The sequence below is a fragment of the Emydura macquarii genome, unplaced genomic scaffold (assembly GCF_026122565.2).
Source record: "Emydura macquarii macquarii isolate MOO-44397 ecotype Brisbane River unplaced genomic scaffold, CSIRO-AGI_Emac_v2 contig_705, whole genome shotgun sequence".
NCBI classification, from domain to species: domain Eukaryota; kingdom Metazoa; phylum Chordata; order Testudines; family Chelidae; genus Emydura; species Emydura macquarii.
In genome coordinates, this window is record NW_027130842.1 from 8,377,296 (window position 1) to 8,395,806 (window position 18,511).

General features: G+C 40.4%; 1 protein-coding gene across 3 annotated transcripts in view; it reads left to right on the forward strand.

The window, feature by feature from the left end:
• GRM1 (glutamate metabotropic receptor 1) overlaps positions 1–18,511 on the forward strand; it is a 213,522-nt gene that overhangs the window by 39,675 nt on the left and 155,336 nt on the right. For all 3 annotated transcript variants that reach the window (XM_067542209.1, XM_067542210.1, XM_067542211.1), the window contains exon 2: positions 2,998–3,247. In XM_067542209.1, coding sequence (XP_067398310.1) covers positions 2,998–3,247 — 250 coding nt within the window. The remainder of the gene's footprint in view (positions 1–2,997; positions 3,248–18,511) is intronic.

Consider the following 18,511-nt stretch of genomic DNA (forward strand, 5'->3'; position numbering starts at 1 on the left):
TCATATTGTTTTCTGAATAGGATAGAAACATACGGAGAATAACAAAGAAAAAAAATCATAATCAATGAAATATAGGGGGCAATAGAGCTCAGTGTGTCATCTAGTTCACACTATCATTCACATACATGCCAGATTGAACAGATGTAAGTGGTCTCAAAACAATGCAAAGGCCTCCTACCTGTAATGAGCTGTAGACTAATCAAAGGAAAGACAGACAAGGTGGGTGAGGTCGTTTCTTTATTGGACCAATTTACATTGGTGAGAGAGACAAGCTCTCGAGTTCACACAGAGCTGCTCTTCAGGTATAAGCTTGTCTTTCCCACCAACAGCAGTAATAATAAAAATTATTACCTCCACCACCTTGTCATACTAATATAGGGGGACCAACATGGATACAACAACACTACATACAACAAAGGAAAGAGTCACACACAGGCTTGACTCTTTCCTCTTTCAGACTGTCTTGAAAAGGAAAAACAATATCCTCTTCCAGTGACTTGAGGTGCAGTAACTCTTCATCTACGAGCAGCTGATGTTATACCTTCCTGCTCAATAATATTCAGTTACATAGCTTAGAGTAGATACTAAGCTCTTTTCTTACAGACAGGTATGTTCTTGGTTATCACACAGAATTAATTAGCATGTTGATTTTTTTAAAATAAAAAATAGCACTATAACTGCTCATCATTGTCCTCTGTTTTACCATTGATTTCAATGGCAGCAGAGTTAGGCCAATGAATACATTTGAAAATCCCACTCCACATTGCATAAGCTTTAGGGCACTTTTAATTTAGAAGTAAGGAACCTCTTAAAATAACTCTTAATATGCATTGCATATGTCTATGTAAAAACACAAAGTGCCAGATGTTGATCCCTTTACTTAGAGTGTGTAGCACTGTACTCCAGAAGCAGGCCCATTGATTTCAGTGGAATTATTTGCATAAGATACCATGCAGTGTGAGAGAGAGTATCACAGCCTGGCCCCAAAGAATAAAAGTTCTTAGTGGTGCCAGGTCACTACTCAAGATTTCCATGGCATCTGGTCCCATATCAATCTGGTGACTGAAACAAAGTTATAAAAAAGGGTATTTGTGACAAAGTGCTGGGTCAGAACAGCCTAAGGCAGTGCCTCTGCCCCTGGAGCCCTAATTAAGGGGGACTGGGATCCAGCTGAGGGAGCCTGCTGCCACTGGGCTAATGGGGAGTAGCTGCAGAGCTCCTTAGCTGAGCATCATAAAAGATACTCTTAGTTTCATCAGGCTTTCCTACTATTCCAAACTTGTTTCTTCACTAATTTCTCACTCTGGTAGCTATTTCTTCTGGTACATAGTTTGTGTCTTGGGAGAACATTAGGAAGAATGCTATTTTAAAACTGCCCTGTAATGCATTTATTAATTTGAAAATTTCACACCAAGGGAAAGCAAGAAACTGAAATTGTGCTCTCTGGCCTAGTGATCACTTCCATCTCTGTAATTTCACCAAAAAACGGTATGTGTGTAGCAGTAGTCAGGTGATATACAGAGTGGTTAGGTTAGGTGTTGCCAGTTCAAGAATCACTGGCACACTCCAGTGACCCTTTTAAAATATAATACTTCATGTAAGCACCATAAAAATACATACTTCTCTTGTGTCCCTTTCTTGTTACTGCTAAAAATGAAAACACTAATGCATAAAGGGGAGTTTTCTCCTTTGTAATCAGTCTGCTCATATTGCCTGATTAGAGATTGTTTGATACATGTGTTCATGGTAACAAACTAATGTCACAAATATAGAGGGTGACGTCACAGAGCTTCCATAGCAGAAAGCAGAGTTTGTTTTATGAAACTAGGGATTGGATTTTGTTGGTGGTTTTTTTTTTTTTTTTTTTTTTTTTTTTAAAGCAAAGTTCCATTGTATCTGAATACTTCCCTCCCCTCCGCCCCAAAGTTTGTGGAAGGCTTGAGTTTCAAATATTTCTAACTTATCAGTTTCTGGGATAATTGTTTGTGTGTATATAGTGGAAATATTGTACAGCTAAACCAATTATTGGACCAGATTTGTCATTGCCCTTCACGTTAGTCAATCCTTTACACTAGGGCTAGGAGGGTATAAAATGCTAGTCAATCAAAATGCTTTCATTTTATACTCACTTAACCCTCCTATGAGGGGGGATGGATGGTAAGGTCCCAGCAATGGGTGGGCTTGGGGACCTAGATGGAAAAAGAGGAGGGGAGGAGGGCTGGTGGAAGCCTCCCTGGGTATTTATTGAATGAACATGGAGTTACCTGCACTGTACACTTCTATCTGTTGGGTAGTGTCAGATATCTAACAATAAAGTTGAAGCCTGATTAAAACCATATCGGGTGTCTCCTCTCCTTTCAGTGTAGCTGGCCAAAAGCGGCAGAATTTAACGATTAACCTGTAAGCCAGAAATATCACTGCTACCTTCATTAATTAGCACATTATAACAGAGACAAGTTAAACTGCTCCACCAAAAATGCTGGCCTAGAACTGCCACTGGCTGTTTGAGCTGTTTCTCATTTCATTGCTTATTCCTCTTAGTTAAACAGCTGGAGTAGTCAGTGGCACCACCATGACTTCTGCCTTCCTGCATCCTCAAGCCTCCAAGGGAGCTGGTATTGTCATTGTTTTAGTTGACCTTTGTTCCCCTTGCTTCCATCTCTATCCCTTTCCATGCTTGCTTTCAGCATCCACTATAAATCAACTTAAGAAAGCAAGTCTCCAGAACCCAAATAGCATATAATTGATATAATGGAAATTCTCATTGCTCTGTTGCATTCTAATTATGCAGAGAGTACGAGGTTATAGGCAGAGAATGCAACAGTCCCGTTAATCAATTAATATAAGAATCTCCTTGGTACCTCCTAATGTCAATGTTCCAATTATTAGCTGATCTGGGAAAGGACTTTTCCCACCCCCACTATACCTTTTTACCAGGCTGTCAAATGCTATTGCTGTTATGTTAAAATCAAAATCATCAGAATTTATTTTGTTTAGGAAATTACGGGGAAAGTGGAATGGAAGCCTTCAAAGAGCTGGCTGCCCAAGAAGGCCTGTGCATCGCTCACTCAGACAAGATCTACAGTAATGCTGGGGAAAAGAGCTTTGATCGACTGCTGCGGAAGCTCCGTGAAAGGTTACCCAAGGCCAGGGTTGTGGTTTGTTTCTGTGAGGGAATGACAGTGAGGGGGATCCTCATAGCCATGAGACGCCTTGGAGTGCTTGGGGAGTTCCTGCTAATTGGAAGGTAAGTCTTTGATTCTCATTTCATTTGTTTCCTCAGGAGGAGGCCAGCCCTTTATGCATGGACTGTGTTACTGTGGTTGCCTGTTTCCTATACACCTGAATAATGAATTAAAAGAGGTGACAAGGTGGAAGAGCTGAACCCATGCTGGGATTGTAAAGATATCTTCCTAGTAAATCAGTACAATTTTGGATATTTTTTTTGCTGATATCAATGCTCATGTGTTTACACTTTTCAGATATGGAAAACCTGACTGAGTAGCGGGGGTTTATGTATGAAGCTTAAAGCTTTAGCTGGGAGTGCTGTGTGCACTCAGAACAAAGGCAAGATAATGTGATTTGGAAGTGAGATGTATATTTCTCTGCACCAGGCATTTTAACTATGAATGAGACATTGATCTATATGCTTTCTAAAGTTACAAAATGGTTTTGATTATGGGAAATAATTTTCTTCTTCATAAAAGCAAGGCCTGGCACTGTTAGCTATATATACCTTATACTGAGTCTTGGGTCAACATCCCAGGGCAAGGATTTTATTTTACAGTTTTTTAAAACGTAGTTTATTTCTGATGAGCTAACTTAACCATTATAGTATGTAGGTGTGCACGTTTCATAGATTTTCAGGATAAGAGCTTGGGCATGCATATATGAAATGTAATGTCATTTAAGAATAAGGCAGATGCAGTTCAGTACATTAGTTATTGAAATCAATGATGGCTCTTCATTGGTTGCACACTGTTTGCCAGTGTGTTGTAGGTCTTGCACTGAAATCGGATCCTTTATTAGTTTCGCTCACATGAGATTTGTCCAAGTTCACCATTGTGGGTTTTGGTTTGTTTTTTAGTAGTCCCTACTGTTAGGCCACATTTTGGGGAATGTAATTATTACGAATAAACTATCCTGGCATACTTTGGTAGAATGCCGGATCTTTTCTCCAAATCCCAGTCCATTTCCTCCATTTTCTGTCACTGTTCATTGAATCAGAGAGTCAAAGGTCAGAAGAGATTATTGTGATCATCTAGTGTGACGTACTGTGTAACACGGGCTATAGAACTTCCCCAAAATAATTCTAAGAGCATATCATTTAATCAAACATCCAGTCTTGATTTAAAAATTGCCAGTGATGGAGAATCCATCATGACCACTGGTAAATTATTCCAATGGTTGATTACACTCTCTGTCAAAAACTTAAGTATTATTTCCAGTCTGAATTTGTCTAACTTCAGCTTCCAGCTATTGGATTGTGTTATGCTTTTGTCTGTTTGACTGAAAAGCCCATTATCAAATATTTGTTCCCTATATAGGTACCTATAGGCTGTGATCAAGTCACCCCTTAACCTTCTCTTTGTTGAGCTAAATAGATTGAGCTCCTTAAGTCTGTCACAATCAGGCATGTTTTCTAATCCTTTATTCATTCTTGTGACTTCTCTGAACCCTCTCCAATTTTTTGACATCCTTCTTGAATTGTGGCACCACAACTGGACACAATATTCCAGCAGTAGTCGGACCAGTGCCAAATAGAGGTAAAATAACCTCTCTGCTCCTACTTGAGATTCTCTGGTTTGTGCATCCCAGAGTTGCATCAGCCCTTTTGGTCACAGTGTCGCACTGGGAGTACATGTTCAGCTGATTATCCACCACAACTCCCAAATCTTTTCAGTCACTGCTTCCCAAGATAGTCTTCTATCCTGCCACTATGTCCTACATTCTTTGTTTTTTAGCCATATTAAAACACATTGTTTGCTTGACAACACCAGGCACCATCCTTCCTGTCACTAAGGCCCATCAGTTAAGTCAATAGTAATCTTTAACTCCTTTCTCTCCCTTGCTAAAAAAACTCATTCAGGCTCTCTTCAGCTCCAGTATTGACTCTGCAGCCTCCTCAGCTCTGGTCTTTCTGACACACACATTGCCTAGCGCCAGTGTGTTCAAAACATGGCTGCTAAGATCATCTTCTGTGTCTGTCACTCTGACCATGTCTTCCTCTTTGAATCTCACCATTGGCTTTCTGTTTTCAACCCCATCAAACTCAAGCTTCTGTTGCTTTCATTCAAGGCCTTTCACAACTCTGCCTTTTCTCCCTCATTCCTTTGTTGCTTGTTTTCTTAGATTGTGAGTTCTTTGGAAGAAGGGTTGTATCTTCATGTGTGTGTAGACTGGGCATACCATGCTGTGGGTGCTACCAGAATAAAAATAAAATAAATAATAAATTCGTACTAAAACTGCTATTATGCATAAGAATGGCTTATAGTTTATTGTACCTCATTTCAAATAGCTTATATTTCCGTAGCATATAATAAAACGATTCAGATTGTATATTTTGGTACTTAAGCTTTCTTTTAAAGATACAGTGCAGTGAACTGAAACATCTAAATTTAACTTTTGTGTGATACTATCTCTAGCAGTTCAGTAAACTCATTTTGCAGCTGTAGACTGTTATCTACTCTGTTCATGTACTGTCTCGTTGCCACATAACATCTGTTTATAATTGTTTAGTTTTTGTCTTTTGTCACATTTCATATTTCACAGCTATGAAGCCTTTTAATTCTGTTTTGGATCAGAACTTTTACCAGGTGGCATATTTATATTAAGACCTCATCCTTATAAAGGAGTCTGACTATGAAACCCTGTGGGATTATAATCAGTTTTTATCAGAAATTCTCAACTGTTTCGTTTATGATTCTCAGTGAAAATGCCCAATTCATTAACGTTTTTCATCTAGATTTTCCTGTCCTTTTAGCTTTCTATATACCATGAGCTTTGAGTGGTTTTTATTTTAAAAAAAAGAAAAGGTTGGTGGGGCTCATCTTGTAGTAAAGCACACTGGTGATAACTTTACTTAGAGCCTGAATTTTGCCAGAGAGCTGGCTGAGGTAAGAAATATTATAGAGCTCACATATAAGCACTTACAAAGCTATAAAAAAAATACATTTCTTTGGATTGTCCTAATTAAGTGATTTTAAAAAAATGGCAGATCCAGCACTAAGCAGCAAACCATTATTCACAATTAAGTTGCAGGGAAACTGCTGTGCCATAAATTTGGGTAGTTTAACACAAATGGGAATAGTCACACATCAGCATTGCTCTGATGTGGTGTCGGAAGGCTTGCACACAGCTAAGCAAAAACAAAAGCTTTTAAAGAGGCATCTTTATTCCTGTAATTGAGAGGAATGGGAGTGAATGCAAAATCAAGATCTTTGCAGTACTAAGCTAAATGAAGCCCTTACTTTATCCACAGGTGCAGTTGCTTTGTCAGCCATACAGTGAAAACCTCAACTCTGTCCTGACTAACTGTAGAAAGAATCTTTATTAAGGGATACCTAGCTAATCTCATTTCCTCTCCCGTTTTGTCTGCAGCTTCACTCTGAAACAGAATGAAACAGCTTCTCTCTTAGTAAACCAAATTCAAGGTATAGGAAAGGTGGTGTTAGGCCAAACTTGGCTTGCAGTTATACTGGTGTTAATCAGGAATAATTCCATTGATGCCTTGGGATTTACATTGGATTTAAACTTTTGCAAATGAGGGTACCCCACACACACCCCTACTTTGCCTGGTAAAGCACCTTAAGAGAAGTACTTTTTCTCTTGAACTACTCACTGTGTAGTAAAAAAAAAAAAAACCAAACCAATTTGTCATTACAAAAACCAAACACGTGTAACACATCCCGCATTTAAAGCATTGCACAAACGTTCATTCTGTCATATACACATTAAGGCTAGTTCTTGTGACTGTTCACCATAAACTTTGCACGTCCTTTCTTGATTATCAAATCAATGAGACTCAATCAGAGAAGGAAGCACCCCAGGTTCAGTGAAATGTCTCATATTAGTGGCCAAGAAAAGCTTCAGGCAGAGGATAGGAAAACAGGTCTTGGTAGGTGGCATCCGCTGTGAAACTGGCCACTAAATTTAATAAAAGACATCGATACCCTGACATATGTGATAGTTCAACTTGTCCTCTTGAAACTAACACTGGATACCAGGGACCCCACTAGCTTCCATCTGGTCTCAAATTTTCTTCTTCCTGGGCAAGTTAATTGGGAAGGTGGTATTGAACACATTCCAGCAACTGATATCCTGGACCCCTTCCAGTTTTGCTTCAAGACAAGGCATGGAAACAAGATAGCACTGATGGATGAAATTCCTCATGGGGTGGACCGAGACATGATATGCTGATATTACCTTGCTTAGATGCGATTGATCACAAAGTGCTGCTGATCTGGTAACATGCCCCAGCAGGAGACAATAGAATTTAATTTATTTGACTTCACTAATTTCTTCCCAGCTGGTCTTGGAGTCATGATGGGCAGCTTCTCCTTCCAAAGAGCCCTAAGGGCCTGATACTGACACTCCTGCTGTTCATCATCTAGATGTCACCCTTAGGTCAATGTGAGATGACAAAGGCTGCACTGCCAACAACATAATATGCAGCTCTCTGTATCCTTTTCAGCCAGCTCTGACACCACGCTGTCACAGATATCCAAGTGCATGAAAGCAATTGTAGCCTGGATGAACAACCAGCTCAAACTGAAGAACGAAGTCCAAAAGATGCTACAAAGTAAATGCTGTGGGGAATTGGTGAATGCTATTGCCTTCCTCTCACTTGTAGGTATTTATCCGCTGGCAGTTAAACTGCATAGCCTTAGGTCCCTGAACAATTGAATAACAGCAGTCCCCAAAAATGCCTTGCAAATTGCACCAACTACCAGAATGTTTTCTTCCAGTTCTGGAGAACCCATTCCTCTCAGATGCAGTTCTGGCCACAGTAGTTCATGCATTTGTTATCTGCAGGGTGGATGGCTACTACTTGCTCTACCTCAGCCTAGACAAGGCATTCACAAAGGGACTGCTACTTGCACATGTCAAAATGGCCTTTCTCCTAAATGAAACAAACTGAAGACAACTTGCTGCTGCTGCTCCCCAATCTGCACTGATCCCCCATTCACCACTGAATCTACTTCAAGGCTCTGCAACTGATTGAGATGGACCTTGCAAAGTAGTGGGAGGTAGATACTTTTCAACAGCAGCCCTTAGACTCTCAAACACCCACTCAAAGGGGATTAGGAAAGAGCCTTGCCCTCACGTTCATGCTAGACTTGTTACCAAAGCACAGCATAAAGAGGAGGAGCAGAAAAACCTTTATCATTGTGCTCCAAAGAAACATTCCTGACTAAACCAAGGTCAGGACACAGGACTAATTCCTCACAATTACTTAGAGTAGGACAGAGATCTGATTGCTTTCTCTGCAGTTCAGTGAATTTTTATACTTCTGCTTTGATCATGGCCTGGTTTTCAGAGGTATTGAGCGCACACAGCTCCTGCTGAACTCAGAAATGCTGAAAAAACAGCACTTTAGATAAGGTTCATTTTTTCACTTCTCTAATGGATTGAGCAGGGGAAACAACATTAACATGAGCAGCAGTAGCCATGCTACAAGTAGCAATGTCGTTTTCAGAACTAGTAGAAATACAGCATCCCCAGAAGCAGATGGTGTAATCCATACCTCTATATTGTCATTTCTTGGCTTTCATGGGGGAAATAAAGAATTAGATTAAATAACAATGGCTAGAAAACATGGAATAGACCTAGAAAAAGCTGGGCCAGGGGAAGCAGAGCTGGTAAACAGGAGGGTATTGATTTTAGGTGGCAAGTGATTTATTTGTCGGGTGTTCTTTAGAATAGGAAGAGGAGTAGTTCATCTGTCACCACCAAGACCCCAGGTACATAGTGTGACCAGTAGTGAGTCTGCCACTGTTGTTGATTCTGTGAGTTACTGGAGAGACTGTTCTTTTCCCTTTTTGTGCTGTGTTCTTGGGTCCAAAGAGATTAATTTAAATTTCAGGTAAGCCTCCGCACCTCGGGTAGGGGCTTATTCAAAGTTAACTTTTAAACCTTTTGAACTCTAACTTTTAGAGAAAGATGTGATATTGGCAGACAGGGAAAGTATTTTTTTAAAAAGGCCCAATCCATACTATTTGGATCCATATTTGGAAAGCACAAAGATGGGAGGTGTTTGGATCCAGAACTTAAGAGCCAGACCCTTAGCTGGTGTAAATCAGCATAGGTTTGCAGATCTGGGGTATGTTTACACTTGAATTTTTAGTCCTATTCTAGCACATGCTAGTGATCACAATTGTAACTTCTAGTGTAAAAGAAGACACAAATGCCTGTACCATGACCCAGGAGTTTTATTAGCAAATGCACGAAGGCCCTACTAACTTTTTTGCCTCACTGTGTTGTTGTGAGAATTGGTCAGTTTAAAGCTGTGAATATTTTGTAAACCATCTGATGAAGCCTGGAACACCCCGCCTCTATCAACACTTCAACATCCATCCATGTTGGGGACTTCAGTAGCCACCCACACTTCATGGGGCTACAAAAAACCCAAAATGGTCCGGATCTTACAGCCTTGCCTTCCATAAGTGATACAAGATTAAACATGACTAAGGACAAATTTTTGTCCTGACTGTATTTACAATAGTGTTAACACACATTAGAACATGACTAAAAATTAGAGTGTGTGAGAGTGTGTGTATGGTTCCTCTAATACACCTACACTGATTAACACCAACTGAACATTTATTTTCGTAGTGCATGCAGTGTAGTCAGGTCACCTCCACAGTACCGTGGTGATGAATGTCTCTTTTTTTTTTTTTTTTTTTTAAAGACTGTATTAGGCAGTCAATACTTTAGATTGTTGTCTGATCTATTGATTGTGTATTAATTATGTTGATTACTTAAGAATTCCCAGTTAACACTCTGTGGTTTGATAGGTTCTCGTCCCAAGACCAAGCACAGTATTGTTAGAGTTACCATTAATGTGTGAACCATGACGTGCTTGGTTGCAACGCTCAGACTTAGGAAAAGCCTTCTGTAATTAATAAAACTTTTATAACACAGTTAGCAATGTTACAAACAATCCAACCCAGCAAGATGATGATAGAATGATCATCTGAGCATCTTAAATACTCTCACCATTCCTTGCAGAACAACCTGCAGTGTTAGTTATCTTTCTTCTCCATATTCATCATCATTAGTGGTCGTCATCCTGGCATCTCCCAAGAGTTACATACCCAAGGCACACAGGCCAGGATGAAACTTTTATAATGTGTTAACCAGACTCCATTATGTCTAATGCATATTCATCCCCTTTTTCTTTGTATTTCCTCTCCCTACTGATGTTGGAATGCCATTCTCCCGTAGGTTACTGTTTACCACAAGCTTATTAGCGTATATGTCAATTAGTTATGGTATTCTTGTGGAAGGAACATCAGCTGATGTCCAAATTTAGGATATTTTAAGTTGAGATAAACTAGCATCTTGTAGTTACCTGTCATTACAACCTTCTGTCTTGTGATATTGGGTCATGGCTAGCTTATGATCTAGGGTCAGTATTGGTTAGCTGCTTATGCTAAGGCTTTTTGGGCATTATGTTTCGTTTTGCTAAGTTGTCCTACAGGTCTGGAAGCTTGTGAGCTCATTACATTACTGCTTTAACATATGCCTATGCCTTACCTAGCAAATACCTATATCTATAGGCTACAAGAGAGACCTTCTGTGCTGACATTAGGTAGCAAAATCTGGGTTTGGTTAATCTGGGAACAAGAGAACCGAAGAGAAAGATAAGGTCCTTTCTCTGTCCAGCAGCCTGTATTAATGATGATTAATACAATTATCTCTTTTTCTCTGCCACAAAGGACAATACTGTGCACAAGTGGTGTATTTCTCATGAACATGGTTGGGAGTTCTGTTGTGAGAGGTGACTCCTTTCTTTGTTATGGAAGTAGAAATATGAAACCTCATTTCACTTGGCAAACTCTTAATTAAAATGCTTTAATTGGCAGAATGCTTTTCTTTTTTCTTTTATATGGGTATAAAACTTTTTGCCCCTTTCTCTTATGGTTACTCATGTGACTTGCATTTCTTGGATGCTAAAATCCTAGATTTTGCAAAACTTAATCTGCTTTGTCCTCTCAAAATAGAGTAAAGAAAGCATTTCTTTATGTGGCATTTTAAGGGACAAATTACTTTCTTGCCATATAATTTTTTTTTTAAGTCATGGAAATACTGGCTAGTTAGCGTGGCTCTGTGGAAAGTTAACATTAGCGAGTGGATGACTGTACCTACAATATTAATGTTAAGTTAGGACTTCAGGAGTGATTAATATATTTCAGGAGGATTTACCTCTCAGGGCTTGTTTACACTTACCTCAGAGATTCGGCGGCAGTCGACCGGAGTTACGCAAGCTATGCAAAAAACTCGCATAACTCCTGTTGACTTCTCTGCTTCTGTTCTGCGCGGCGTCTTCACTGCACTGCGCCGAGGGGAACCGCGTTGCCGTCGACGCAGCGCTACGCCACTTGAGAAGGTGGTCTTAATACGTCAATTTCTGGATCGACTGAGCGGGTCTTCACTGACCGCTCAGTCAATCCAGAGAAGTCGATCTGATGGCAGCGACTTTGCTGCCGTCAGTGTAGACATAGCCTCAGTATCATATCTTTGAAAGGATTACACCAATAACAAACTTGAGTTTTCAGTTCAGAAAAGCAGTAAATGCATAGCATTGTAGTCATTGTTGCCTACCCACTACATGTCTTTTCAGACTCATGGCCTCTTTGATCACACGTTCTTCTAGTTGAGGAGGGTTGGGAGAGTCTGATACAATGACTCTTGGATCCCATCAATGTTGTTGTAAATGAGTCTCTCGGGGGTAACTTCAGCAAGCTGAGGAAACCCTCCTTGCGGCAGTATTTTACAATACTTTCACCACCTGCTGGCCCGGGGAAACTAGATGTTGGGCATAACCTCACAGATGTCTCTCTGACATGGGCGTATAAAACCAATTACTTGGAATCATTACCATTTAAAAATATATTCTGCAGTGATACTTTGTTTCTGAGGGCCAACGTAAAATTTTCAAAACCATCTAACATCACATTGTGAAAAGCACCTAAGCCAACTTTGAAAATGTTACTTCAGACACTTTGCATAAAACAGAGTAAAACATTGTTGTTGTTCAGACTTGTCATAACTTCTGTTTTCGTATATTTCATAAATCCTAATTTTAAATAATGCAGTTTCAACTATGTATTTTTTTATATATTGTGAGGTCTTTGAGAGACTTATCTGCAGAATTTCCAATACAGGGTTTGATGTGACACTTTGTGTCAGTTTAGTGGAAGCAGATCACACCACTGGCAAGTGAGAGACAAGAATTCACAAATATTATTGGGATCCTTGCTCACCCAGTTTCATGGAGATCAAACACTGAAGAGAAATTAAATGATCAGCTCTGATAGTGTGAAGACTCAAAAAAAAAAAACCCTCTTAAGCTCCCTTCTAGATCACCTTTCCCAGCTGATCTTTAGCATGACACACAGCTGTTAATATACCACCATCCTTTCAGGAAGGCAGTTCCTACAATATTTTAGGATTAAAAAGTTTGCATAGGAACCAAGCATGTTAATTTGTCTATTTACTATTACTGCTAGTGCTTGCAAGTTGTTTGCATGTTTTTAATAATAAAAGTGTGGTTATATTTAGATAAAATACAAATTTCAATATCTTTTGTTTTTCGATAATGAATTATCATAAATCACTCCAAATTTCTCTTCGAGGAATCTGAAAATGGAGCATACTGGGAAGAATAGCTACCCATCTGATCATATTAAGAGAAATAGGTTGTTAATTTGTAGGAGATTCTTTAAGCCAAGTACTGTAACAACAAATGTTACCAAATACAGCATGGGTTGAAGAGTGTACTTGAACTGTAAGTGTTGTGGTTAATTGACTTCCTAATGAAAAGATAAAAGTTGAGTTTTTATTGAAAGGAAAATAATTTTATTTTCCTTTATTCATTTTTAAGTGATGTGGACGATCACTACATTTTGCAATGTTTCGACAAAATGTTAAAAGTACAATGTGTGTTACTTAATCAGAGGACATTGCTCTGCAGGTATAAGAACATTTTTCATCTCTAAAGTGTGTAAATGTGTGTGGGGGAGAGGGGAAATGAGTGGAAACTTTCTGCTTCTGAATATATAATGGAAGTAACATTACTTGCTGTCTTCATAATTATATCTTCCACTTTCTCAAATCCCAGGGGTGGGTAGAGGACACAGAAACTGATGAAATATCTACTGAAAATGTAACACATAATATCCTACTATGCAAAAGCTAAAGCTAATGATGATGATAAAACCTGTGATTCCACTTTCAGGGTTTATTTCGGATTAAAAACTTGCATCTTTCATGGGTAATTCTGCCTGTGAAGGAGTCAATTATGTTATGTCCCTTTCTGAGTAACAAGTGGCTAGCTATAACATGTCACACTGATATTTCACGTGACATGAACAAAAAAGTAGAGCTGAGCAAAAATTATTGGGTCAAAACAATTTTTGATGGAAAAATGCAGATGTAAATACAAATGGAATTATCCAGATATTTCAAGTTTGATTCCTGAAATGGGAAAAACATTGAAACAGGGAACAGAAAACAGCCATCATTTACATACTTAGTAAGAATTTTTGATGCATTCTAGGCTTTTTTACCACTAATCAATGATGACCATAGTCCTGCAAGTAGATGTACTTAACAACAATTTCCAACTCTCTGAAACAATAAATAGGTGACAATATAGGAACAGTTTCCCTCCAAGGGGAGATTAAAAAGACTAGCACCCATCAGCTGAGAAAAAGAGACAACTAAGGAGAGATATAATAGAGGTCTATAAAATTATGAATGGTGGGGGGAAAAGTGAATAGAGATGTATTCTTTATTCCTTCACATAATGCAAGAATTAGGTCACCCGCTGAAATTAATAGGCAGCAGGTTTAAAACAAATCCAAGAAAGTACTTCTTCACACAGTGCACAGTCAACACGAGGAACTCATTGCCAGAGGATGTTATGAAGGCCAAAAGTATAACTAGTTTAAAAAATGAATTAGATAAGTCCATGGAGGATAGGTCTAGCAGTGGCTACTAGTCAGCAAGGATGCAACCCGGTACTCTGGATTGGCAGAAGCATCCAACTGCTAGAAGTATCTGGTACTACAGGCTGCTGTCAGAGAAAAGATATTTGGCTAAATGGACCATTGGTCTGACCCAGTATGGCCATTCTCATGACACCTAAGGTTAAGATTTTGTCACGGTTATTTTTAGTAAATGTCAGGGACAGGTCACAGGCAATAAACAAAAATTCATAGAAGCCCATTACCTGTCGTTGGTTTTTACTAAAAATAACTGACAAAATGGGGCTGATGGGGAGGACTTTAACCCGAGTGTGTGCGGCCGTGGGGGGGAATGAGAGCCCAAGCCCCGCTGCAGGGGGAGGGTGGTCCACTACCCACTGTTGCCATGGCTGACCGCTCCGGAGGCCCCTCCCTGCAACTGCCTACCCTGGCTGGGAGCTGCAGGGCCTCCCTGCTGCCCTGGGGCTGAAGCAGAAAATGTCAGGGAGGTCTCTGAAAGTCACAGAATTTGTCACCTCCATGACATAATCTGATCCTTGATGCCAGTAGTATTTCTGAGAAACGGGTGAGGTTCTGTGGAAGACATGATGCTTTTAAAACTGGCTTATTGGGAAAGAGATACTGTTCTACAGGGAGAAGATGTGCAGGTCTGTGGAATGATACCCAACAAAATGTTGTTCCCTATTCCAGAAATATATTTATATTCAAATCTTATTCAAACGTGCCACTGAAATAAATGCAGCAGAGCTCAACAGAGCTGCACGTTTTCTGTGAGCATTTGAATTGCCTGACATCAGACAGTACTGTATGTAGTTAACTTACACTTATTATCACAACCACGTTTCTCATGTCTGCCTGGCTTCTGTAGAAAACAGCAGCTAAGACTATTGCTACTGAGCTAGAAGAATATGTTGTACCCTTGTGCTAATGAATCATAGTGAGTGATGCTGCTTCAGGCATCTTTACATAATTTATTACAGACTGGGCATTTCTCAGAGCTGTCCTTGCATGGGGATTTTCAGCCTTATATCTTCAAGAGATTAAGGGCCTGGTTTTTCTGCTTTCTGTCTTCAAGTGGTTTTAAGTAAAGCCCTTATCCCACAAATTTTGGACCCAATATTGCACAGTGCTTTGTGGTGATATTTTGGCACTCAAATAGAAATGCTAACTTGGTTCTAGAGAGACCAGGTGGGTGAGGTAATACCTTTTATTGGACCAACTTCTGTTGGTGAGAGAGACAAGCTTTTTTGCTTTCATCGAACTCTTTTTCAGGTCTATGAGTGCAAAAGCTTGAATCTCTAATCAACTGAAATTGGTCCAGTAAAACAATTACCTCCCCCGCCTTGTCTCTCTAATATCCTGCAACCCAACACAATTACAACCACACTACCTACAACTTGGTTCTGGTCTATTAAGAGATGAGCAATCTTTCCTGCAAAATAAAAGGCATCTTAAACTCAAACTGGTCAATTTAAAACAGTCCAACCGAAGAATCTTTTTTTGAAAAGTAGATGAAAGCAAACCAGTATGTTAAAGACTAACTTTTCCTGCAATTTTTTACTCACTTTTGTGTTGTTTGAAATCATCTGAGGACAGCCATTTTAAGGTTTCCAACAGCATGATGATGCAAAAATTGTTTTTCCTCTAATGATAGAAAATAATATAAAATATCATTGATAAAATTGGAAGGTGACATAAAGACTGGGAAAGTTGTAAGCAATGAGTACGAATCACTGATACAGAGTGATCTGGATTGCATAAGTTGTATGTGATCAAATGATGTTTTAATATGGCCAAATGCAAGATCATACATCTAGGAACAAACAATGTAGGTTGTAGATCAGGTTTCCATACCTTCATTAATGATCTGGAGGATGGGGTAGATTGCACCCTCAGCAAGTTTGCAGATGACACTAAGCTGGTGGGAGTGGTAGATACCATGGAAGATAGGGATAGGATACAGAAGAACCTAAACAAACTGGAGGATTGGGCCAAAAGAAATCTGATGAGGTTCAACAAGGACAAGTGCAGAGTCCTGCACTTAGGATGGAAGAATCCCCTGCACTGCTACAGACTGGGGACCGACGAGCTAGGCAGCAGCTTTGCAGAAAAGAACCTGGGGGTTACAGTGGATAAGAAGCTGGATATGAGTCAGCAGTGTGCCCAGGTTGCCAAGAAGGCTAATAGCATATTGGGCTGCATTAATAGGAGCATTGCCAGCAGATCGCAGGAAGCGATTATTCCCCTCTATTCAGCATTGGTGAGGCCGCATTTGGAGTATTGTGTCCAGCTACAAAAAGGATGTAGACAAGTTGGAGAGAGTCCAGCGGAGGGCAACAAAAATGATTTGGGGGCTGGAGCACAAGACTTATGAGGAGAGGCTGAAGGAACTAGGCTTGTTTAGTCTGCAGAAGAAAAGAATGAGGGGGATTTGATAGCAGCCTTTAACTACCTGAAAGGAGGTTCCAGGGAGGATGGAGCTAGGCTGTTCTCAGTGGTGGCAGATGACAGAACAAGGAGCAACGGTCTCAAGTTGCAGTGGGGGAGGTCTAGGTTGGACATTAGGAAAAAATTTTTCACTAAGAGGTTGGTGAAGCACTGGAATGGGTTACATAGGGAGGTGGTGGGATCTCCATCTTTAGAGGTTTTTAAACTGTGTCTTGACAAAACCCTCGCTGGGATTATTTAGGTTAGTCCTGCTTTGAGCAGGGGGTTGGACTAGATGACCTCCTGAGGTCCCTTCCAACTCTGATTCTATGAAAAGCTGGATGATGAAAAAGATTTTGATTTCATGTTGGATGACCAACTGAGCTCTGTGTGAGGCTGTATTGAGATTTTTTGCACATATGAAAAGGGGAGTACTAAGTAGAGCTGGGCAAAATTTGTCTAAAGTGTCTATTTCACTGAATTGTTTCAGTTGAAAAACCAAAAAATCAAAATGATTTTTTTAACATTTTTTAAACAAAATGTTTTAATTTTTTCAATTTGAAACAGCTTTGTGTTCTGGAATTTGCTCCAGTATTTTAAAAAGTACCTACACAAGGAGATTTCTGATCATAGAAGGTTCTTTAATCTAGCAGACTAAGGCATAATAATCATACTTAGCTCTTTTCAGTGGTGGTTCTCATAGCGCTTTACAAAGGCCAATATTATCTTCATTTTACGTATCAGGCAACTGAGAGTTGAACTGATTTGCCCAAGGCCACACAGGAGGCTACTGTAATAGCTGGGACTAGAACTCAGGACTGCTGAGTCCTAGTCCAGTGCTCTATCCACTGCGAGGTGACCTAGCACATGCCCCTGCTTCGATGAGCTGGACCAGGTGCTCTCCAGGGCAGTGAGTACAGAGCCGGAATTTAGTCAAGGCTCCCTCTTCAATCCCTCCATCCTCCTCATGTGGCGGGATGCCGATCCAGGGCAGGGAGAGGAGCCAACAGAGATCTCGGAGGAAGTCTCGGAGGAAGCCGTAAGAGACCCAAAGGAAGAGGAGCATATGATTCTGTACCTCTGCCTGGCAGACCCGATTGAGAAAGCCCCTCTGAGGAGCCTGAGGAGGACCCCGAGCCGCAGCAGGAACCAGAATGTGAGGCTGGTAAGTTTATAATAAGACCATATGCTTCCCAGAAATATCCTCTCTTGCTCCCGTGACATGCCTGAAGCCAGCTCCCTCACCACACCACCCTCCTGCTCCACTCCAACACAGTCCCTGAGGAAGACACAGCTGTAAGCCAATGATTTTATTGACTTCCCATGAATCACTCTAAAGTATTTTATTAGAAGCCATAGCAGAGTATTGACGAGTAATCCCTGAGTGTCAGTGCATTTGTTGACCAGAGCTCTGAACACAGGCAATGGGAGTGCGCATGGAGGAAATAGAATCATGCACCCATGCAGTCCCTAGTCTAACTGGTAGTGGAACACTTTTGGGGCCACCTGCTGCCGTAGTCACTGCTCCTCTGTGGGAACAGGCCCCACCACCACCTCTTCCAACTGCCATCCAGGTTGCTGCTGAGGTGGTGAATCCCAGGTCTTCCCTGCTGGGGAAAAGCTTGCTGGACCCTCAAACCACCATATTCTTCTCAGTCACCCAAAATCCCTCTTGGGGGAAACCCCCTGAATATTCAGGAGGGGATTAGCAAACCCGATCCAGTTCCTGTAGCACAGCCTCTGTTTAGCTCTCCGAAACAAGTCCACATTTGTCCCCCTGCACAAAAAGTCTGTGGCTGTTCCCCCACCACCACCACCATTGTAAGGGGGATGAGGAGGGGAAAAGTAATGAGGCATCTTCACAGAAAGCA